Source organism: Ranitomeya imitator, chromosome 5 (genome assembly GCF_032444005.1).
Source record: "Ranitomeya imitator isolate aRanImi1 chromosome 5, aRanImi1.pri, whole genome shotgun sequence".
Lineage (NCBI taxonomy): Eukaryota > Metazoa > Chordata > Amphibia > Anura > Dendrobatidae > Ranitomeya > Ranitomeya imitator.
Genome location: NC_091286.1, coordinates 350,864,968 through 350,886,316, shown reverse-complemented (window position 1 = coordinate 350,886,316; position 21,349 = coordinate 350,864,968). Strand labels below are relative to the sequence as shown.

The following is a 21,349-nucleotide window of genomic DNA, read 5'->3' as shown; positions in this document are numbered from 1 at the left end:
AATCTCTACGATGGTGGACCCAGGACTACAATCTAAGAATGGGTGTCCCTTGGATATCAACCCCTTGTGTGGTAATCACCACGGACGCAAGTCAGTGGGGATGGGGAGCGCACTTGGAAGGAAAATTCTTTCAAGACAAGTGGCCCAAAGAGATCAGTCAGATGTCGTCAAATTACAGAGAACTATACGCAGTTTGGGAAGCTCTCTGAAGAAACCATTCTCGCCTAAAGGACAAGCACGTAAAAATCCTATCCGACAACATGACAGCGGTATCCTTCTTGAGACATCAGGGAGGTTCCAGACACAAGGCGTTTCAGGATCTAGCGCAAAGAGAAAACGTGGTCCTATCGATAACAGCAGTGCATCTGGAAGGATCCAAAAACGTGCTAGCCGACTATCTAAGCAGAAGGAAAGTTTATCCAACCGAATGGGAACTAAATGAAGAAATGTTCCAAATACTTTGCCACCGTTGGGGAACTCCTTATTTGCCACAAGAAAAAATGCGAAAGTGCCCAGATTTTATTCCCTCAACCCTTCAGACATGCCGGAAGCAGTCGACGCCTTAAGTCAAGCATGGAACGAACCTCTGTCTTATGCGTTTCCCCCAATAGCACTTACCCCAGTAGTGCTCAGGAAGATTCAAGAAGACCAGGCAACAGTGCTGTCGATTGTACCATTTTGGCCAAAGAGAAGTTGGTTCCCATTGTTGGGAGCCATGACAACGGAAAACCCTATCAAACTCCCGTTATGGAAAGATATAATTCATCAAGGGCCCGTTTTACACCAAGACCCGGAGAGATTACATCTGTCAGCATGGATCCTGAGAGGGACATCTTGAAATCCAGAGGTCTTTCAGATGAAGTAATTACAACCATCCAGGCTAGTAGGAAGACTGTCACCTCAGCCATCTACCACAAAATCTGGAGGAAATTTTGTATGGAAAGTGGCGGGTCGGCCGTGATTCCGGGAGCCTTAGATATTCCTAGAGTCTTAAATTTTTTACAGGCGGGCTTTAACTTGGGGCTCAGGCCAAGTACGATTAAAGTCCAGATCTCGGCCCTTAGTACTTTCTTGGATTATCCATTAGCCTCCCACCCCTGGATAATCAGATTTGTGAAGGCCATCCAGAGATTACGGCCTACCTTAAGACAGTTAGCTCCTACATGGGACTTAAATCTGGTCCTCAGGGCTCTGTGTAAAAATCCCTATACTCTTGAGGAGGACATGCCTATTTCAATTCGTACCTGGAAGACGGCCTTCCTAGTAGCGATTACAACAGCTAAACGCGTAGGGGAAATTCAGGCCCTATCAATTAAGGATCAACATCTTCAGGTCCGAGAGGACCATATAATCCTAAAATTAGATCCAGCTTTTATCCCTAAAATAGCCTCAGCTAGAAATCGAGACCAGGAAATAATTTTACCTTCCTTTTGTGAGAACCCTTCTGATGAAAAAGAACAGGCTTTACACTCCCTTGATGTTAGGCAGGCAGTATTAAATTATCTGGAGGCCACTAAGGGTACCGTCACACTATACCATTTCGATCGCTACGACGGTACGATTCATGACGTTCCAGCGATATCGTTACGATATCGCTGTGTCTGACAAGCAGCAGCGATCAGGGATCCTGCTGAGAATCGTACGTCGTAGCAGATCGTTTAGAACTTTCTTTCATCGCTGGATCTCCCGCTGTCATCGCTAGATCGGTGTGTGTGACACCGATCTAGCGATGCGATCCAGCGATGCGTTCGCTTGTAACCAGGGTAAACATCGGGTAACTAAGCGCAGGACCGCGCTTAGTAACCCGATGTTTACCCTGGTTACAAGCGTAAAACTAAAAAAAAAAAAACAGTACATACTTACTTACATTCTGGTGTCCGTCAGGTCCCTTGCCGTCTGCTTCCCGCACTGTGACTGCCGGCCGTAAAGTGAAAGTGAAAGCACAGCCGCTGTGCTCTGATTTCACTTTACGCTTGTAACCAGGGTAAACATCGGGTTACTCAGCGCGGTCCTGCGCTTAGTTACCCGATGTTTACCCTGGTTACCCAGGGACCTTGGCATCGTTGGTCGCTGGAGAGCTGTCTGTGTGACAGCTCCCCAGCGACCACACTACGATTTACCTACGATCACGGCCAGGTCATATCGCTGGTCGTGATCGTAGGTAAATCGTATAGTGTGACGGTACCCTAACTCCTGGAGGAAAGATTCTAATCTTTTCATTCTATTTGGGGGTAAGAATAAAGGTAAAAAAGCTTCCAAGGCTTCAATAGCTAGATGGATCACCACTATAATTTCAAAAGCCTACTCATCTGAAGGGGTAGCCTGCCCAACAGGGATTAGAGCACACTCTACTAGGGCTGTTTCAGCATCATGGGCTGAGCGAGCAGGAGCGTCCCTAGATCAGATTTGCAAGGCCGCAACTTGGGCCAGAGTAAACACGTTCTGTAAGCACTAGAAGCCAGACGTAGTAGCAGCTCAGCAGACGTCTTATGGGAGAAAGGTTCTCCAAGCAGTTGTCCCACCCTAAACGAAGTTTTCTTTGGTATTCTCCAATGTGCTGTCAGGGGGACGTCCTGGAAAATGGGTATTATACCTACCGATAATTTCCAGGAGTCCATCCTGACAGCACCTTTATTTCCCCCCCTATGCATGCCAGTTCATATGCTGTAATATGTTTGGTTAATAAAGTATTCAAAGTAGATCTATTCATGGTGTGGTACTTGTCAAAACACTGAGGGAAAGGGGGTGGAGTGGGACCTTTTTAACCTCTCGTGTTGTATTTCCTGTCCCTGCAAGGAGGAGGAGGACGTCCTCCAATGTGCTGTCAGGATGGACTCCTGGAAACCGAATTATCGGTAGGTATAATACCCATTTTCCTATTGATTTACATTGTACTGTAAATCACTTTGCAGATCTGCAGCATTTCTGCGCGGAAAAAAGTGCTGCGGATCCGCAGTAAATCCGCAACGTGTTACTAATGTTTTTTTTTTTTTTTTTTAAATCCTGTCCTGTTGTCAATCCTGCATGTTTGATTCATGACAGTGTGAAAAAGGCAATGAAGTCAGATTGTAAGTACCGTATATACTCGAGTATAAGCCGACATATTTCAGCCCAAATTTTTGGGCTGAAAGTGCCCCTCTCGGCTTATACTTGAGTCACGGTCGGCGGCAGGGTCGGCAGGTGAGGGGAAGAGAGGTCTGAGGCATACTTACCTGCTTCTGGCGCTCCCCCTGCCCGTCCCACGGTCTTCGGTGCCGCAGCTCTTCCCCTGTTCAGCGGTCACGTGGGACCGCTCATTAAACTTATGAATATGGACTCCACTCCCATAGGGAGCGGTGCCAGTGACCACTGACAGAGGAAGAAGCTGCGGCACCCGGAGACCATCTGTCCGGGAGAAGGAGCGGGACGCCGGGAGAAGGTAAGTATGTCATATTCACCTGTCCACGTTCCACACGCCGGGCGCCGCTCCATCTTCCCGTCCTCTGGCTCTGACTCTGCAGGTCAGAGGGCGCGATGACGTATAGTGTGCGCGCCGCCCTCTGCCTGAACAGTCAGTGCGGAGAGACGACGGGATGCTGAGGAGCTGCAAGCAAGAGAGGTGAGTATGGCATTTTTTTTTTTATTGGCGCAGCAGCATTATATATACCGGTAGCAGTGTTTTATATAGCACATCTATGGGGCAATAATGAACGGGGAAGAGCTTTCTATGGAACATCTATGGGACCATAATGAACGGTGCAGAGCACTATATGGCAGAGCTTTCTATGGCACATCTATGGGGCAATAATGAACGGTGCAGAGCACTATATGGCACATCTATGGGGCAATAATGAACAGTATGGAGCATTATATGTGGCACAGCTTTATATGGAGCATCTTATGGGGCAATAATGAACGGTATGGAGCATCTAATTTTATTTTTGAAATTCACCGGTAGCTGCTGCATTTCCTACCCTAGGCTTATACTCGAGTCAATAAGTTTTCCCAGTTTTTTGTGGCAAAATTAGGGGGGTCGGCTTATACTCGGGTCGGCTTATACTCGAGTATATACGGTACCCTAAATCCTGGATGCATTTGTTTTGTAATGTATTTTATCAGGTTTTAACCTGCATTCAACAAGTGTGTACATGAGCTCTTAGAATAATAGTGCTTTCTGTGTAATGTTTTGCAAATTAGTGTTGTAATGTATTTGTTTTCAGTAGCAGTGCCCTGTGTAGGAGTTTGATGTAATGCTTATCATTCATGGCCAAGTCTTAAGGAAGTAACCAGAGACAGCTGAGTTTACATTTGTGTGCAGGACCTTGGTGAATTTTGCTTACTATTCAGCATTTTTTTTTTTATAGTTTTGCATTAGTTGTGTTTTCATTACTAATGTATCCCATGTCACATTGTCACTGATCACAGTCAGCTGTTGCCATTGTTTTTAACCCCTTAACTCCCAAGGGTGGTTTGCATGTTAATGACTGGGCCAATTTTTGCAACTCTGACCACAGTCCCTTTGAGGTTACAATTCTGGAACTCTTGCATGGATCCTGGTGATTCTGACGTTGTTTTCTCGTGACATATTGTACTTCGTTAGTGGTAAAATTTCCTCGACATTACTTGCGTCTATTTGTGAAAAACGGAAATTTGGTGAAAATTTTGAAAATGTCGCAATTTTCCAACTTTGAATTTTCATGCCCTTAAATCACAGAGATATGTCACACAAAATACTTAAGTAACATTTCCCCATGTCTACTTTACATCAGCACAATTATGGAACCAACATTTTTTTTTGTTAGGAAGCTATAAGGGTTAAAATTGACTAGCAATTTCTCATTTTTACAACATTTTTTTTTTTAACCCTGTTACCCCCAAGGGTGGTTTGCACATTAATGACCAGGCCATTTTTTACAATTCTGACCACTGTCCCTTTATGAGGTTATAACTCTGGAACGCTTCAACGGATCTTGGCGATTCTGACTTTGTTTTCTCGTGGCATATTGTACTTCATGATAGTGGTAAAATTTCTTTGAAATTCCTGCGTTTTTTTGTGAAAAACTTTGAATTTTTATGCAATTAAATCACAGAGATGTGTCACACAAAATACTTAATAAGTGACATTTCCCACATGTCTACTTTACATCAGCACAATTTTGGAACCAACATTTTGTTTTTGTTAGGGAGTTATAAGGGTTAAAAGTTGACCAGCAATTTCTAATTTTTACTACGCCATTTTTTTTTTAGGGACCACATCTTATTTGAAGTCATTTTGAGGGGTCTATATAATAGAAAATACCCAAGTGTGACACCATTCTAAAAACAGCACCCCTCAAGGTGCTCAAAACCACATTCAAGAAGTTTATTAGCCCATCAGGTGTTTCACAGGAATTTTTGAAATGTTTAAATAAAAATGAACATTTAACTTTTTTTCACAAAAAATTTACTTCAGCTCCAATTTGTTTTATTTTACCAAGGGTAACAGGAGAAAATGGACCCCAAAAGTTGTACAATTTGTCCTGAGTACGCTGATACCCCATATGTGGGGGTAAACCACTGTTTGGGCGCATGGCAGAGCTCGGAAGGGAAGGAGCGCCCTTTGACTTTTCAATGCAAAATTTACTGGAATTGAGATGGGACGCCATGTTGCGTTCAGAGAGCCACTGATGTGCCTAAACATTGAATCCCCCCACAAGTGACACCATTTTGGAAAGTAGACCCCCTAAGGAACGTATCTAGATGTGTGGTGAGCACTTTGACCCACCTAGGGCTTCACAGAAGTTTATAATGCAGAGCCGTAAAAATAGAAAATAAATAAATTTCCCACAAAAATTATTTTTTAGCCCCCAGTTTTGTATTTTCCCAAGGGTAACAGGAGAAATTGGTCCCCAAAAGTTGTTGTCCAATTTGTTCTGAGTACGCGGATACCCCATATGTTGGGGTAAACCCCTGTTTGGGCTCACGGGAGAGCTCGGAAGGGAAGGAGCACCGTTTTACTTTTTCAACGCAGAATTGGCTGGAATTGAGATCGGACGCCATGTCACGTTTAGAGAGCCCCTGATGTGCCCAAACAGTGGAAACCCCCCAATTATAACTGAAACCCTAATCCCAACACACCCTAACCCTAATCCCAACGGTAACCCTAACCACACCTCTAACCCTGACACACCCCTAACCCTAATCCCAACCCTATTCCCAACCGTAAATGTAGCCCCAACCCTAACCCTAACTGTAGCCGTAACCCTAGCCCCAACCCTAAACCTAGCCCTAACCCTAATGGGAAAATGGAAATAAATACATTTTTTTCAATTTTTCCCTAACTAAGGGGATGATGAAGGGGCGGTTGATTTACTATTTATTGCGGGTTTTTTTTAGCAGATTTTTATGATTGGCAGCCGTCACACACTGAAAGACTCTTTTTATTGGAAAAAATATGTTTTACGTTACCACATTTCGAGAGCTATAATTTTTCCATATTTGGGTCCACAGAGTCATGTGAGGTCTGGTTTTTTGCGGGACGAGTTGACGTTTTTATTGGTAACATTTTCGGGCACGTGACATTTTTTTTGATCGCTTTTTATTCCGATTTTTGTGAGGCAGAATGACCAAAATCCAGCTATTCATGAATTTCTTTTGGGGAAGGCGTTTATACCGTGCCGCGTTTGGTAAAATTGATAAAGCAGTTTTATTCTACGGGTCAGTACGATTACAGCGATACCTCATTTATATCATTTTTTTATGTTTTGGCGCTTTTATACGATAAAAGCTATTTTAGAGAAAAAAATAATTATTTTTGCATCGCTTTATTCTGAGGACTATAACTTATTATTTTTTTCGCTGATGATGCTGTATGGCGGCTTTTTTTTTGCGAGACAAGATGATGATTTCAGCGGTATCATGGTTATTTATATCTGTCTTTTTGATCACGTATTATTCCACTTTTTGTTTGGCGGTATGAGAATAAAGCGTTGTTTTTTGCCTCTTTTTTTTTATTTTTTTACGGTGTTCACTGAAGGGGTTAACTAGTGATATAGTTTTATAGGTGGGGTCGTTACGGACGCGGCAATGCTAAATATGTGTACTTTTTATTGTTTTTTTTTCTATTTAGATAAAGAAATGTATTTATAGGAATTTTTTTTAATTTTTTTTTTTTTACACATGTGAATATTTTTTTTTTTTTACACTATAACATTGCCAAGGGGGGAGGGGGGCATCATGTTATAGTGTAAGATCGCTGATCTGACACTTTGATGTGCACTGTGTCAGATCAGCGATCTGACGTGCACTTGTCCTGGCTTCCCGGCGCCTGCTCTGAGCAGGCGCAGTGAAGCTACCTCCCTGCAGGACCCAGATGCCGCGGCCATTTTGGATCTGGGCCTGCAGCAGCGAGGAAGGAGGTAGGAGACCCTCGGAGCAACGCGATCACATCGTGTTGCTCTGGGGGTCTCGGGGAAGCCCGCAGGGAGCCCCCTCCCTGAGCGATGCTTCCCTATACCGCCGGCACACCGCGATCATGTTTGATCGCGGTGTGCCGGGGGTTAATGTGCCGGGGGAGGTCAGTGACAGCTCCTGGCACATAGTGCTGGATGTCAGCTGCGATAGTCAGCTGACACCCGGCCGCACTCCCCCCGTGAGCGCGGCCGATCGCGTATAACGTACTATCCCGTCAGTGGTCATACGGACCCACCTCGACGGGATAGTACGTCATATGTCAGAAAGGGATTAAGGACCACATTTTAAGTCACTTAGAGGGGTCTATATGATAGAAAATACCCAAAAGTGACACCATTCTAGAAACTGCACCCTCTCATTTAACGTTTTTTTCACAAAAAATGTACTTCAGATCCAATTTGTTTTATTTTGCCAAGGGTAACAGGAGAAATTGGATTCCAAAAGTTGTTGTACAATTTGTCCTGAGTACGCAGATACCCCATATGTGGGGGTAAACCACTGTTTGGGCGCATGGCAGACCTCGGAAGGGAAGGAGCCCCGTTTGGAATTCAGACTTAGATGGAATGGTCTGCCGGCGTTACGTTGCAATTGCAGAGCCCCTGATGTACCTAAATAGTAGAACCCCCCCCCCCCCCCCCACAAGTGACCCCATCTTGGAAACTTGGAAACTAGACACCCCAAGGAATTTATCTAGATGTATTGTGAGAATTTTGAACAACCAAGTTTTTCACTGAAGTTTATAACGCAGAGCCGTGAAAATAATAAAATCATTTTGTTTCCCACAAAAATGATTTTTTTAGCCCCCAAATTTTTATTTTCCCAAGGGTAACAGGAGAAATTGGACCTCAGAAGTTGTTGTCCTGAGTACGTTGAGTAGGGCAGAGCAAAGTACTGCAGTGCGCAGGCGCCGGGAAAGGTCAGAGAGGTCATATGCCTGCGCAGGAGCCACAGCAGGAAGCAAAGAGGATGTCATTTTATGAAGTTGGGAGGCACCGGCCCCAGACCGCGACGCCCATCGGACCGGACCACATCGGGACTGTCCCTGGGTGAGTGTAATCTAAGGCTACTTTCAGACTAGCATCGTTTTCAATACGTCTCAATGCGTCGTTTAGGGGAAAAAACGCATCCTGCAAAGTTGTCTGCAGGATGCGTTTTTTCCCCATAGACTAACATTAGCAACGCATTGCGACGCATTGACACACGTCGCAACCGTCGTGTTACGGTTGCGCCGTGTTGTGGCGGACCGCCGGCAGCAAAAAATGTTACATGTAACGTTTTTTTGCTGCCGACGATCTGCCATTTCCGACCGGGCATGCGCGGCCGGAACTCCGTCCCCACCTGCCCGCATCTCACAATGGGTCAGCGGATGCGCTGGAAAAATGCATCCGCTGCCCCCGTTGTGCGGCGCATTCACTGTGACGGGCCGAGTACGGCACGAGTGTGAAAGTAGCCTAACATGTTTTTCTTATCTTTTAGGTTACATCGGGGGCTTATTTACAGCATTATAGTACTTTCTGCTACCTAAAGTGAACATGTGACTTCTCTTGGCTCAGCTGTGTTTCACTTGCAAGTCTGTCCCTACATACAGTCATTGTTATACACGTTTATTTACTTTGTTTGTATTGGAACAACACAAAAATTCTGAGAAAAATAGGAAAATTTGACATGATTTCACACACAGCTCCAAAAATGGGCTGACCAAAATTGTTTGCACCTTTCCAAAAATGCTGGTAAACAACTTTGTTTCAGGCGGCCTGTTACGCTTGTTCAAACTCACCTGTGGCAAGTAACAGGTGTGGGCAGTATGAAAATTGCAAGTGAGACCAGATTAAAGGGGAGAAGTTGACTCAATCTTTGCATTGTGTGTCTGTGTGGAGAACAGAACGAGGAGAAGAGAACTGTCTGATGACTTAAAAACCAAAATTGTTGAAAGATATCCACAATCTCAAGTCCAGAAATCTAGATGTTCCTTTGTCCACAATACGCAACTTAATCAAGAAGTTTACAACCCATCACACTTTAGCTAATCTCCCTGGATATGGACAGCAGAGAAAAATTAATGAAAGGTTGCAACGCAGGATAGTCTGGATGGTGTATAAGCAACCCCAATCAAGTTCCAAAGAAATTCAAGCTGCCCTGTAGGCTCCGGGTGCATCAGTGTCAGCATGAACTCTCCGTTGATGTTTGAATTAAATGAAACACAATGGCAGGAGATCCCGGAGGAGCTCGCTGCTGACACAGGGACATAAAAAAAAATCTAGATTTCAGGTTGTCAAAATGTATTTGAGTATGCAAAAATCCTTCTGAGAAAGTGTCTTGTAGACAGATGAGACCAAAATAGAGCTTTTTGGTAAAGCACATAATTCTACGGTTTACCAAAACTGGAATGAGGCCTTTGAACACAGCATCTTCAATCAAATATGGTGGAGGTTCAAAGATGTTTTGGGGTTGTTTTGCTGCCTCTGGCAATGGGTGCTTCGACTGTATTTAAGGCATCATGAATAGTGATGAGCGAGTGTACTCGTTGCTCGGGTGATCTCCGAGTATTTGTTAGTGTTCGGAGATTTAGTTTTCATCACCGCAGCTGAATGATTTACAGCTACTAGACAGCTTGATTACATGTGGGGATTCCCTAGCAACCAGGCAACCCCCACATGTACTCAGCCTGGCTAATAGCTATAAATCATTCAGCTGAGGTGACGAAAACTAAATCTCCGAGCAGGTACAAATACTCGGAGATAACCCGAGCGGCTTCAGGTTTTCCTGAGCAACGAGTACACTCGTTCATCACGAATAATGAAATCTGAAAATTACCGAAGGATTTTGGGTCACAATAGGTGATGAGTGAATGTGTTCAGATAAGGTGCTATCCGAGTATGCTCGGGGGGCAAACGGAGTGTTTTCAGAGTGCTCAAAAAATATGTTTGAGGTTCTGCTGCATGTCTCGCAGCCGCAACACTTGCAGAGATTGCCCGTTTGTTAGGCCAGCAATGAGTCGGATCTAAGACTACTTTCACACTTCCGTCTTTTTTCCTCCATCGCAATCCCTCGTTATGGGCAAAAAAACGGATCCTGCAAATGTGCTTCCAGGATGTGTTTTTTGCCCATAGACTTGTATTAGCGATGGATCGCGACGGATGGGCACATGTCGCAACCGTCGTGTTTTGGCGGACGCGACGCACAAAAAAAGTTCAATATAACTTTTTTTGTGCGACATGTCTGCTCCCTCATCACAATGGGCAGCGGATGTGTTGTAAAACTGCATCCGCTGCCCACGTTGTGCCAAATTTAGCACAACGTCCGTCGGGCCGACGGTTTGCGACGGCCCCGTACCGACGGAAGTGTGAAAGTAGCCTAAATCCCATTGTGGAGAATTCTTACAATTGCTGTTGAGACAAGGCACCCTTCAAATAAGAGACCTGGAGCAGCTTGCAAAAGAAAAGTGATCCAAAATTACATGGAAGCAATTGACTGCAGTTTTCCCTCATCACTGGTGCCAACACTTTGGCCATAATTGTACATATGACAGGTCACTTCTTACATAGACTTAGAGAGCGACTTCTCAGGCAACCAAAGCCAGGCTAGGAAAAGTTGGTGGGAACTCGATCCCAATAACTGTTTCTCTTCGTCATATTGTTTACTGGCAATCTGTTAATAATGTTTTGTGAAACACATATTTGCAATGCTCTAGCTTGTTTCAGATACGTGCTGGCCATGTGTCTTGCAGCATGAATAACCCAACCGGATCCTTTCAAGGGCAATGCCTCCCTAACCTAGACCCTGATTCTCAAGAAATGAACCAGAGCATCTCTTTAGTGCTCAGGATGTATTACTTTCTCTAAAATGTTAGTCTATTATTAATCACACTTTAATTTCCTTCTATGTTGTAATTTTTATTTAGAGGTTAAAAGGGAACTGAAAAGTTAAAAGCTTTCCTTTGTTGCCCTATTCGATCTGGGAGACATTACTCTTTTTTTTTTACATTGTTTTAATAAGTCATACAATTGTTACAGTAAATCACTCTTTAGAAACATCTATATCCATTTTTCCTAATCTATATATGATCAAGATTGAGCATAAATAGATTGGAATCTAGCTAATATATTTCTCTATTGTTCTTGCAGATAAAGAAGCAGCAGCAGGAGCTAATGCAGTACTTGGAATCACATAATATCACTTGTGAAATAGTGGATATCACCATGTCGGAGGAACAGAAGCAGTGGATGTACAAAAATATTCCTAAGGATAAGTGGCCTGAGCATGGCAACCCCCTACCTCCACAGATATTTAATGATGAAACTTATTGTGGGGTATGTGTTCTCTATTTTTAGTTTTATAGGTGCTGTTTAAATGAAAAAAAAAAAAACTTTAATAACACTGTTCTACATATTTTCAAAAGTTGTCAGGTTCAGTTATGAAATAAGCCATTTCTTAAAGATTTTGTCCTCCTGAATTTAAATTCATAGTTTTCCTTTTACTGTTGGATATAATTAATAGCAACAAAATTCTTAGAAGAGAGTTCTTAGTATGGCAGTAAGGCCTAGTGGTAAAAGGGCCAGAGTAGTAAAGGACGTTCCCATTTATGCTAGACGTACAAAGAGGAGAGAGATTTTGTCCAAAATCAGTGATATCAAAATTTGACAAATACATAATAAATTAAGCATAAAACCTCAAAACAGTAATACTAATAGAGAGTAGTGGACACAGGTGTAAAAACACCGTCTATAGAAAAGTAATTCATGAATTGGTTAGGCTAATGAATAGCAGCAAATAGAATAAAGTGCCAGTGCTTATAAAGTTAATACCCCATACATATGTTTACAGATAATCAATATTACATGTTAATCTATATTTTGATAACCCAGTCATTAAACCCCTTCACCCCAAGGTCTGTTTTCAACTTCCTGAGAGCGCCATTTTTTCCAATTCTGACCACTGTCACTTTGAGGTTATAACTCTGGAACACTTCAACGGATCCCGGTGATTCTGAGACTGTTTTCTCGTGACATATTGTACTTTGTTAGGGTGGTTTCACATTTGCGTTTTTTTTTGCGTTTTTGCGGCAAAAAACACACAAAAAAATGCATGCATTTTTCCCCCTATATTTAACATTAACCCCTTTCTGACATCAGACGTACTATCCCGTCGAGGTGGGGTGGGCCCCTATGACCAGCGACTGGATAGTACGTCATGCCCTTTAATGCGACACTGCGACTTAAGTCGCGGTGATCGCATTAAAATTCCGACTCCATCTTACCTCAGGGAAGATGGCCTCGGCATCCTGGGGTATGGCGTCCCCTTCCCCGCCTCCCGATCTCTGTGATTGGCTGTTCAATTCTGAACAGCCAATCACAGCCTTTCTCATTGTTTCAGCCAATCAGCTTGGCTGAAACAGTGAGGTTCCAGGCTAGGATCGAGTACCGATGTACTTCATCCTGGGGCCGGTGCCTGGCAACCCAGGCACCGGCCAAAACCCCCCGGATTGGCGCGATCGACTATCACATCGATCGCGCCAATCGCAGGGCACAGCGGCGGTGTTACCGCGCTGTGCCCTGCCTGAAAGTACCTGATCTGGAGCCTTCCCCAGCTGCCCTGCGGCTCCGGATCCTGCAGCTGTGATTGGCGCGATGGAACAGACCCGCCGGATCGGCGATCGCGCCGATCGCAGGGCACAGTGGCGGTGTTACCGCACTGTGCCCTGCTTGGAAATACATGCAGGAGGGCCCTGCATCTTCCGGCCACCTCCTGCAGCTCTGCCAATCAGGGCACAGCAGCGGTGTGCCCGCGCTGTGCCCTGATGGTCACCTGCCGGTCACTTGCTGGTGACCTGCCGGTGACCTGCCTATGATCGAAGCTGTGAGCTCCGATCATAGGCTGGTGCCTAGCGACACCGGCGTCACCAGGGCCACCTCTGATTTGGTGGGATGGATGTGATCATTCGATCCCACCAATGACAGGTCACAGCAGCGGTGTGACCGCTCTGTGACCTGTCTCACCTGTCCCTGACCTGTCTGACTGCTCTTCAGGAATCCTCACACTTGGTGAGGATTCCTGAAGAGCGGTCACGCTGACAGATCCCCCTCCTGTGCTGAGACTTGTGGTGCCACAGTAGCCTGTGACACCACAATTCTTGCTAAAGAAAGAAGACAGAAGAAAGAAGAGAGACTACAACCGTAAGTGTTCATCCCCGATCCCGGCCCGATCTTACTTCACCCCCCCTTACCCCTTCCCCCTCCACCCCCACTTTGCGCCGCGTCCGTCCGTGCCCAAATTTAGCAGCCGCCGAGCGTTGATTGGTGACGCAGTTCACCGATCAACACTCGTGCTCGCTTTTCTTTCCCACATCCCCGTCCGCGCACCCAAACGCTGCGTCCAAACCCGTGCCTTTCATTTTTCTTTTTCCACATCCCCGGCCACGCACCCCGCCGCTGCGTCTGAACCCGTGCCTTTCATTTCTTTTTTTTTTTTCCACATCCCCATCCACGCACCCCGCCGCTGCGTCTGAACCCGTGCCTTTCATTCCTTTTTTTTTTTTCCACATCCCTGTCCACGCACCCCGCCGCTGCATCTGAACCCGTGCCTTTCATTCCTTTTTTTTTTTTCCACATCCCCGTCCACGCACCCCGCCGCTGCGTCTGAACCCGTGCCTTTCATTCCTTTTTTTTCCCACATCCCCGTCCACGCACCCCGCCGCTGCGTCTGAACCCGTGCCTTTCATTCCTTTCTTTTTTTCCACATCCCCGTCCACGCACCCCGCCGCTGCGTCTGAACCCGTGCCTTTCATTCCTTTTTTTTTTCCACATCCCCGTCCACGCACCCCGCCGCTGCGTCTGAACCCGTGCCTTTCATTCCTTTTTTTTTTTCCACATCCCCGTCCACGCACCCTGCCGCTGCGTCTGAACCCGTGCCTTTCATTTCTTTTTTTTTTTTCCACATCCCCGTCCACGCACCCCGCCGCTGCGTCTGAACCCGTGCCTTTCATTTCTTTTTTTTTTTTTCCACATCCCCGTTCACACACCCAGCAGCCGCCGAACTTTGATAAGTGACGCAGTTCACTTATCAGAGCTAGGGCCTGCTGTTTTAGACTTTTCCTTTTACAGGTATTTTTTTTCCCTTTAGCTTTTTCCTTTCAGAATAGTTTGCACCAAACACTATCCCCCCCCCACACGTACACAGTTACCAATAAATATTACACCCTAGCACCATACTCACACAAAAAATGTCCTGTTCATCCCAGCAGCGCTATTCATTGGAGGAGGCATATGCTTTCATTGCCTCCGACACTGATAGTGAGGGAGAGGATCCCACATTCCTTTACTCTTCAGATTCTTCATCCTCTTCCTCCTCCTCATCTTCCTCCTCGGGTCCTGCGGAACCGCCACGCAGACGCCCCAGGAGAGAAGATCAGGCAGCGCCCACTCCTGAAAATGAACCAGCGCGACCCTCTTCGGACCCCATATGGACCTCGCCCCCCGAAAATTACGAGCCACTGATTCCTGATTTTGTGGCAGAATTAGGAATCAAGTTTGACACCACCGGCCTCACAGAAATAGACTTTTTCAAAGTCTTTTTCTCTGAGGCTTTCGTTAACCTCATGGTGGAGCAAACTAATTTGTATGCTCGGCAATTTTTGGAGCAAAACCCCCGTTCATCATTTTCTAACTAGTCTCCTGTAGACGCAGTTGAAATGACGCAGTTTTGGGGCCTGGTCCTCCATATGGGGATCGTGAAGAAGCCAGAAATTTCGGCAATATTGGAGTGTAGATATTTTATATAACACTCCAGTGTTCCAAATGGTCATGGTTCGGACGCGTTTTGAGGCCATCCATAAGTTCCTGCATTACAACGATAATGCACGGTGTCCCGCACGAGATGACCCCAATTTTGACCGTCTGTTCAAAGTTCGGCCGGTCATCGAACACTTCAGCAAAAATTTTGCTGACGTGTACGTGCCCGAAAGGGACATCTGTGTGGATGAGTCCTTGGTTCATTTTAAGGGGCGGCTCAGATTCCGTCAATACCTGCCCAGCAAAAGGGCCAGGTACGGAATCAAACTCTACAAGCTGTGTGAGAGTACCTCAGGGTACACCTACAGCTTTAGCGTGTACGAAGGGAAGGACAGCAGGATTGAACCGCCTGAGTGTCCTTCCATCCTGGGAGTGAGTGGGAAAATTGTGTGGGATTTGGTGCACCCACTGCTGGATAAAGGTTATCACCTCTACACCGATAACTTTTATTCCAGCATCCCACTCTACAAATCCCTCTCTGCGCGAGGTACCGCAGCCTGCGGTACTGTCCGCAAAAATCAGAGAGGCCTCCCGAAGACGCTACTTGGGCAGATGCTCAGAAAAGGTGAGAGCAAAGCCCAATGTAGCGACCACCTGCTGGTGGTCAAGTACAAGGACAAGAGGGATGTCCTTCTCTTGACCACCATACACGGTGATGGCAGTGCCCTCAGCAGTGTACGGGGTACCTCAACACAGGTCTGCAAACCGGACTGTGTACTGGGGTACAACAAAAACATGGGGGGCGTTGATCTCTCCGATCAACTCCTCCAACCGTACAGTGCTTTGAGGAAGGCCAAGGTGTGGTACAAAAAGCTGTCCGTGTACATCGTACAAATGGCAATGCTCAACGCTTTCCTGCTGTCACGATGTGCACGACACACTGATACGTCGTACCTTCAGTTCCAGGAGGTAGTGGTTAAGGCCCTGATATTTGGCACGAGGGAAGGAGCGGGCCCCAGTACTGCCGGAACTGAGGGTGCTCGTATCGTACCAGGTCAGCATTTTCCGGGGGTGGTCCCGCCAACTGATAGAAAAAGTAAGCCGCAAAAAAGGTGCCGAGTGTGCTACAAAAGAGGAGTACGCAAGGACACCATCTATCAATGCGACACCTGCCCCGACAAACCTGGCCTGTGTATGCAGGACTGCTTCAAATTGTACCACACCTCCATGCACTACTAATTTACTTAACAGGAACCAGTAGATTAGTTCCAAAGAGGGGGCACATCTAAGTAAGTTCCTTGGGGGTCTAGGTTCCAAAATGATGTCACTTGTGGTTTTTTTTTTTTTTACTGTTTAGGCACATCAGGGGCTCTGCAAACGGAACATGACGCCCTCAGAACTAGTCCATCAAAGTCTGCATTCCAAATCGTCACTGCTTCCCTTCTGAGTCCCACATATGGGGTACCAGCGTATGGGGTCTAGTTTCCAAAATGGGGTCACTTGTGGGGGGTTTCCATTGTTTAGGCACATCAGGGGCTGTCCAAACGCGACATGGCGTCCGATCTCAATTCCAGCCAATTTTAGCTTGAAAATGTCAAACGGCGCTCCTTTCCTTCTAAGCCCTGCCATGCGCCCAAAAAGTGGTTCCCCCTCACATGTGGGGTATCAGCGTATTCAGGACAAATTGGACAGCAACTCTTGAGGTCCATTTTCTCTTTTTACCCTTGGGAAATTAAAAAAATTATTGCTGAAAGAACATTTTTGTGACTAAAAAGTAAAATGTTAATTTTTTCCTTCCATGTTGCTTCTGCTGCTGTGAAACACCTGAAGGGTTAATAAACTTCTTGAATGTGGTTTTGAGCAGCTTCAGGGGTGCAGTTTTTAGAATGGTGTCACTTTTGGGTATTTTCTGCCATATAGACCCCTCAAAATGACTTCAAATGTGAGGTGGTCCCTAAAAAGAAATGGTTTTGTAAATTTTGTTGTAAAAATGAGAAATTGCTGGTCAAATTTTAACCCTTGTAACTTCCTAGAAAAAAAAAATTTTGTTTCCAAAATTGTGCTGATGTAAAGTAGACATGTGGATAATGTTATTTATTAACTACATTGTGTCACTTAACTCTCTGGTTTAACAGAATAAAAATTCAAAGTTGGAAAATGGCGAAATTTTCAAAATTTTCGCCAAATTTCCGTTTTTTTCACAAATAAACGCAAGTTATATCGAAGAAATTTTACCACTATCATGAAGTACAATATGTTACAAGAAAACAATCTCAGAATCGCCAAGATCCGTTGAAGCGTTCCAGAGTTATAACCTCATAAAGGGACAGTGGTCAGAATTGTAAAAATTGGTCCGGTCATTAACCCCTTTACCCCCAAGGGTGGTTTGCACGTTAATGACCGGGCCAATTTTTACAATTCTGACCACTGTCCCTTTATGAGGTTATAACTCTGGAACGCTTCAATGGATCCTGGTGATTCTGACATTGTTTTCTCGTGACATATTGTACTTCATGACAATGGTAAAAATTATTTGATAGTACCTGCGTTTATTTGTGAAAAAAACGGAAATTTGGCGAAAATTATGAAAATTTCGCAATTTTCCAACTTTGAATTTTTATGCAATTAAATCACAGAGATATGTCACACAAAATACTTAATAAGTAACATTTCCCACATGTCTACTTTACATCAGCACAATTTTGGAACCAAAATTTTTTTTTGTTAGGGAGTTATAAGGGTTAAAAGTTGACCAGCAATTTCTCATTTCTACAACACCATTTTATTTTAGGGACCACATCTCATTTGAAGTCATTTTGAGGGGTCTATATGATAGAAAATACCCAAGTGTGACACCATTCTAAAAACTACACCCCTCAAGGTGCTCAAAACCATATTCAAGAAGTTTATTAACCCTTCTGGTGCTTCACAGGAATTTTTTGAATGTTTAAATAAAAATGAACATTTAACTTTTTTTCACAAAAAATGTAATTCAGCTCCAATTTGTTTTATTTTACCAAGGGTAACAGGAGAAAATGGACCCCAAACATTGTTGTACAATTTGTCCTGAGTATGCCAATACCCCACATGTGGGGGTAAACCACTGTTTGGGCGCATGGCAGAGCTCGGAAGCGAAGGAGTGCCATTTGACTTTTCAATGCAAAATTGACTGGAATTGAGATGGGACGCCATGTTTCGTTTGGAGAGCCCCTGATGTGGCTAAACATTGAAACCCCCCACAAGTGACACCATTTTGGAAAGTAGACCCCCTAAGGAACTTATCTAGAGGTGTGGTGAGCACTTTGACACAACAAGTGCTTCACAGAAGTTTATAATGTAGAACCGTAAAAATAAAAAATCATATTTTTTCACAAAAATTATCTTTTCGCCCCCAATTTTTTATTTTCCCAAGGGTAAGAGAAGAAATTGGACCCCAAAAGTTGTTGTACAATTTGTCCTGAGTACGCTGATAGCCCATATGTGGGGGTAAACCACTGTTTGGGCGGATGGGAGAGCTCGGAAGGGAAGGAGCGCCGTTTGACTTTTCAATGCAAAATTGACAGGAATTGAGATGGGACGTCATGTTGCGTTTGAAGAGCCACTGATGTGCCTAAACATTGAAACCCCCCACAAGTGACACCATTTTGGAAAGTAGACCCCCTAAGGAACTTATCTAGAGGTGTGGTGAGCACTTTGACCCACCAAGTGCTTCACAGAAGTTTATAATGTAGAACCGTAAAAATAAAAAATCATATTTTTTCACAAAAATTATCTTTTTGCCCCCAATTTTTTATTTTCCCAAGGGTAAGAGAAGAAATTGGACCCCAAAAGTTGTTGTACAATTTGTCCTGAGTACGCGGATACCCCATATGTGGGGGTAAACCACTGTTTGGGTGGATGGGAGAGCTCGGAAGGGAAGGAGCGCCGTTTGACTTTTCAAAGCAAAATTGACAGGAATTGAGATGGGACGCCATGTTGCGTTTGAAGAGCCACTGATGTGCCTAAACATTGAAACCCCCCACAAATGACACCATTTTGGAAAGTAGACCCCCTAAGGAACTTATCTAGAGGTGTGGTGAGCACTTTGACCCACCAAGTGCTTCACAGAAGTTTATAATGCAGAGCCGTAAAAATAAAACAAAATTTTTTTCCCACAAAAATTATTTTTTTAGCCCCCAGTTTTGTATTTTCCTGAGGGTAACAGGAGAAATTGGACCCCAAAATTTGTTGCCCAATTTGTCCTGAGTGCGATGATACACCATATGTGGGGGGAACCACTGTTTGGGCACATGGGAGGGCTCAGAAGGGAAGGAGTGCCATTTGAATGCAGACTTAGATGGAATGGTCTGCAGGTGTCACATTGCGTTTGCAGAGCCCCTAATGTACCTAAACAGTAGAAACCCCCCACAAGTGACACCATTTTGGAAAGTAGACCCCCTTAGGAACTTATCTAGATGTGTGCTGAGCGCTTTGACCCACCAAGGGCTTCACAGAAGTTTATAATGGAGAGCCGTAAAAATAAAACAAAAATTTTTTCCCACAAAAATTATTTTTTAGCCCCCAGTTTTGTATTTTTCCGAGGGTAAAAGGAGAAATTCGACCCCACAATTTGTTGTCCAATTTGTCCTGAGTGCGCTGATACCCCATATGTGGGGGGGAACCACTGTTTGGGCGCATGGGAGGGCTCGGAAGGGAAGGAGCTCCATTTGGAATGAGGACTTAGATGGAATGGTCTGCAGGTGTCACATTGCATTTGCAGAGCCCCTAATGTACCTAAACAGTAGAAACCTCCCACAAGTGACACCATTTTGGAAACTAGACCCCCTAAGGAACTCATCTAGATGTGTTGTGATAGCTTTGAACCCCCAAGTGTTTCACTACAGTTTGTAACGCAGAGCCGTGAAAATTAAAAAAAAAAATCTTTCCCCCCAAAATTATTTTTTAGCCCCCAGTTTTGTATTTTCCCGAGGGTAAGAGGAGAAATTCGACCCCAAAAGTTGTTGTCCAATTTGTCCTGAGTACGCTGATACCCCGTATGTTGGGGGAAACCAACGTTTGAGCGCATGGCAGAGCTCGGAAGGGAAGGAGCGCCATTTGGAATGCAGACTTAGATGGAATGGTCTGCAGACGTCACATTGCGTTTGCAGAACCCCTAATGTACCTAAACAGTAGAAACCCCCCACAAGTGACCCCATATTGGAAACTAGACCCCCCAGGGAACTAATCTAGATGTGTTGTGAGAACTTTGAACCCCCAAGTGTTTCACTACAGTTTATAACGCAGAGCCGTGAAAATAAAAAATCTTTTTTTTTCCCACAAAAAATATGTTTTAGCCCCGAGTTTTGTATTTTCCCAAGGGTAGCAGGAGAAATTGGACCCCAAAAGTTGTTGTCCTATTTGTCCTGAGTACGCTGATACCCCATATGTTGGGGTAAACCCCTGCTTGGGCACACGGGAGAGCTCGGAAGGGAAGAAGCACTGTTTTACTTTTTCAACGCAGAATTGGCTGGAATTGAGATCGGACGCCATGTCGCGTTTGGAGAGCCCCTGATGTGCCTAAACAGTGGAAACCCCCCAATTATAACTGAAACCCTAATCCAAACACATCCCTAACCCTAATCCCAACAGTAACCCTAACCACACCTCTAACCCTGACACACCCCTAACCCTAATCCCAACCCTATTCCCAACCGTAAATGTAATCTAAACCCTAACTGTAACTTTAGCCCCAACCCAAACTGTAGCCCTAGCCCTAACCCTAGCCCTAACCCTAGCCCTAACCCTAACCCTAGCCCTAGCCCTAACCCTAGCCCTAACCCTAGCCCTAACCCTAGCCCTAGCCCTAACCTTAGCCCTAACCCTAGCCCTAACCCTAGCCCTAACCCTAACCCTAGCCCTAACCCTAGCCCTAACCCTAGCCCTAGCCCTAACCCTAGCCCTAGCCCTAACTCTAACCCTAGCCCTAATGGGAAAATGGAAATAAATACATTTTTTTAATTTTTCCCTAACTAAGGGGGTGATGAAGGGGGGTTTGATTTACTTTTATAGCGGGTTTTTTAGCGGATTTTTATGATTGGCAGCCGTCACACACTGAAAGACGCTTTTTATTGCAAAAAATATTTTTTGCGTTACCACATTTTGAGAGCTATAATTTTTCTATATTCTGGTCCACAGAGTCATGTGAGGTCTTG

The 21,349-nt window shown here is 44.8% G+C and overlaps 1 protein-coding gene across 1 annotated transcript in view; it reads left to right on the top strand.

Annotated features, from left to right (window-relative positions):
* SH3BGRL2 (SH3 domain binding glutamate rich protein like 2) overlaps positions 1–21,349 on the top strand; it is a 98,968-nt gene that overhangs the window by 46,140 nt on the left and 31,479 nt on the right. The window contains exon 2 of the mRNA XM_069726457.1: positions 11,556–11,741. Within this exon, the coding sequence (XP_069582558.1) occupies positions 11,556–11,741 (186 nt within the window). The remainder of the gene's footprint in view (positions 1–11,555; positions 11,742–21,349) is intronic.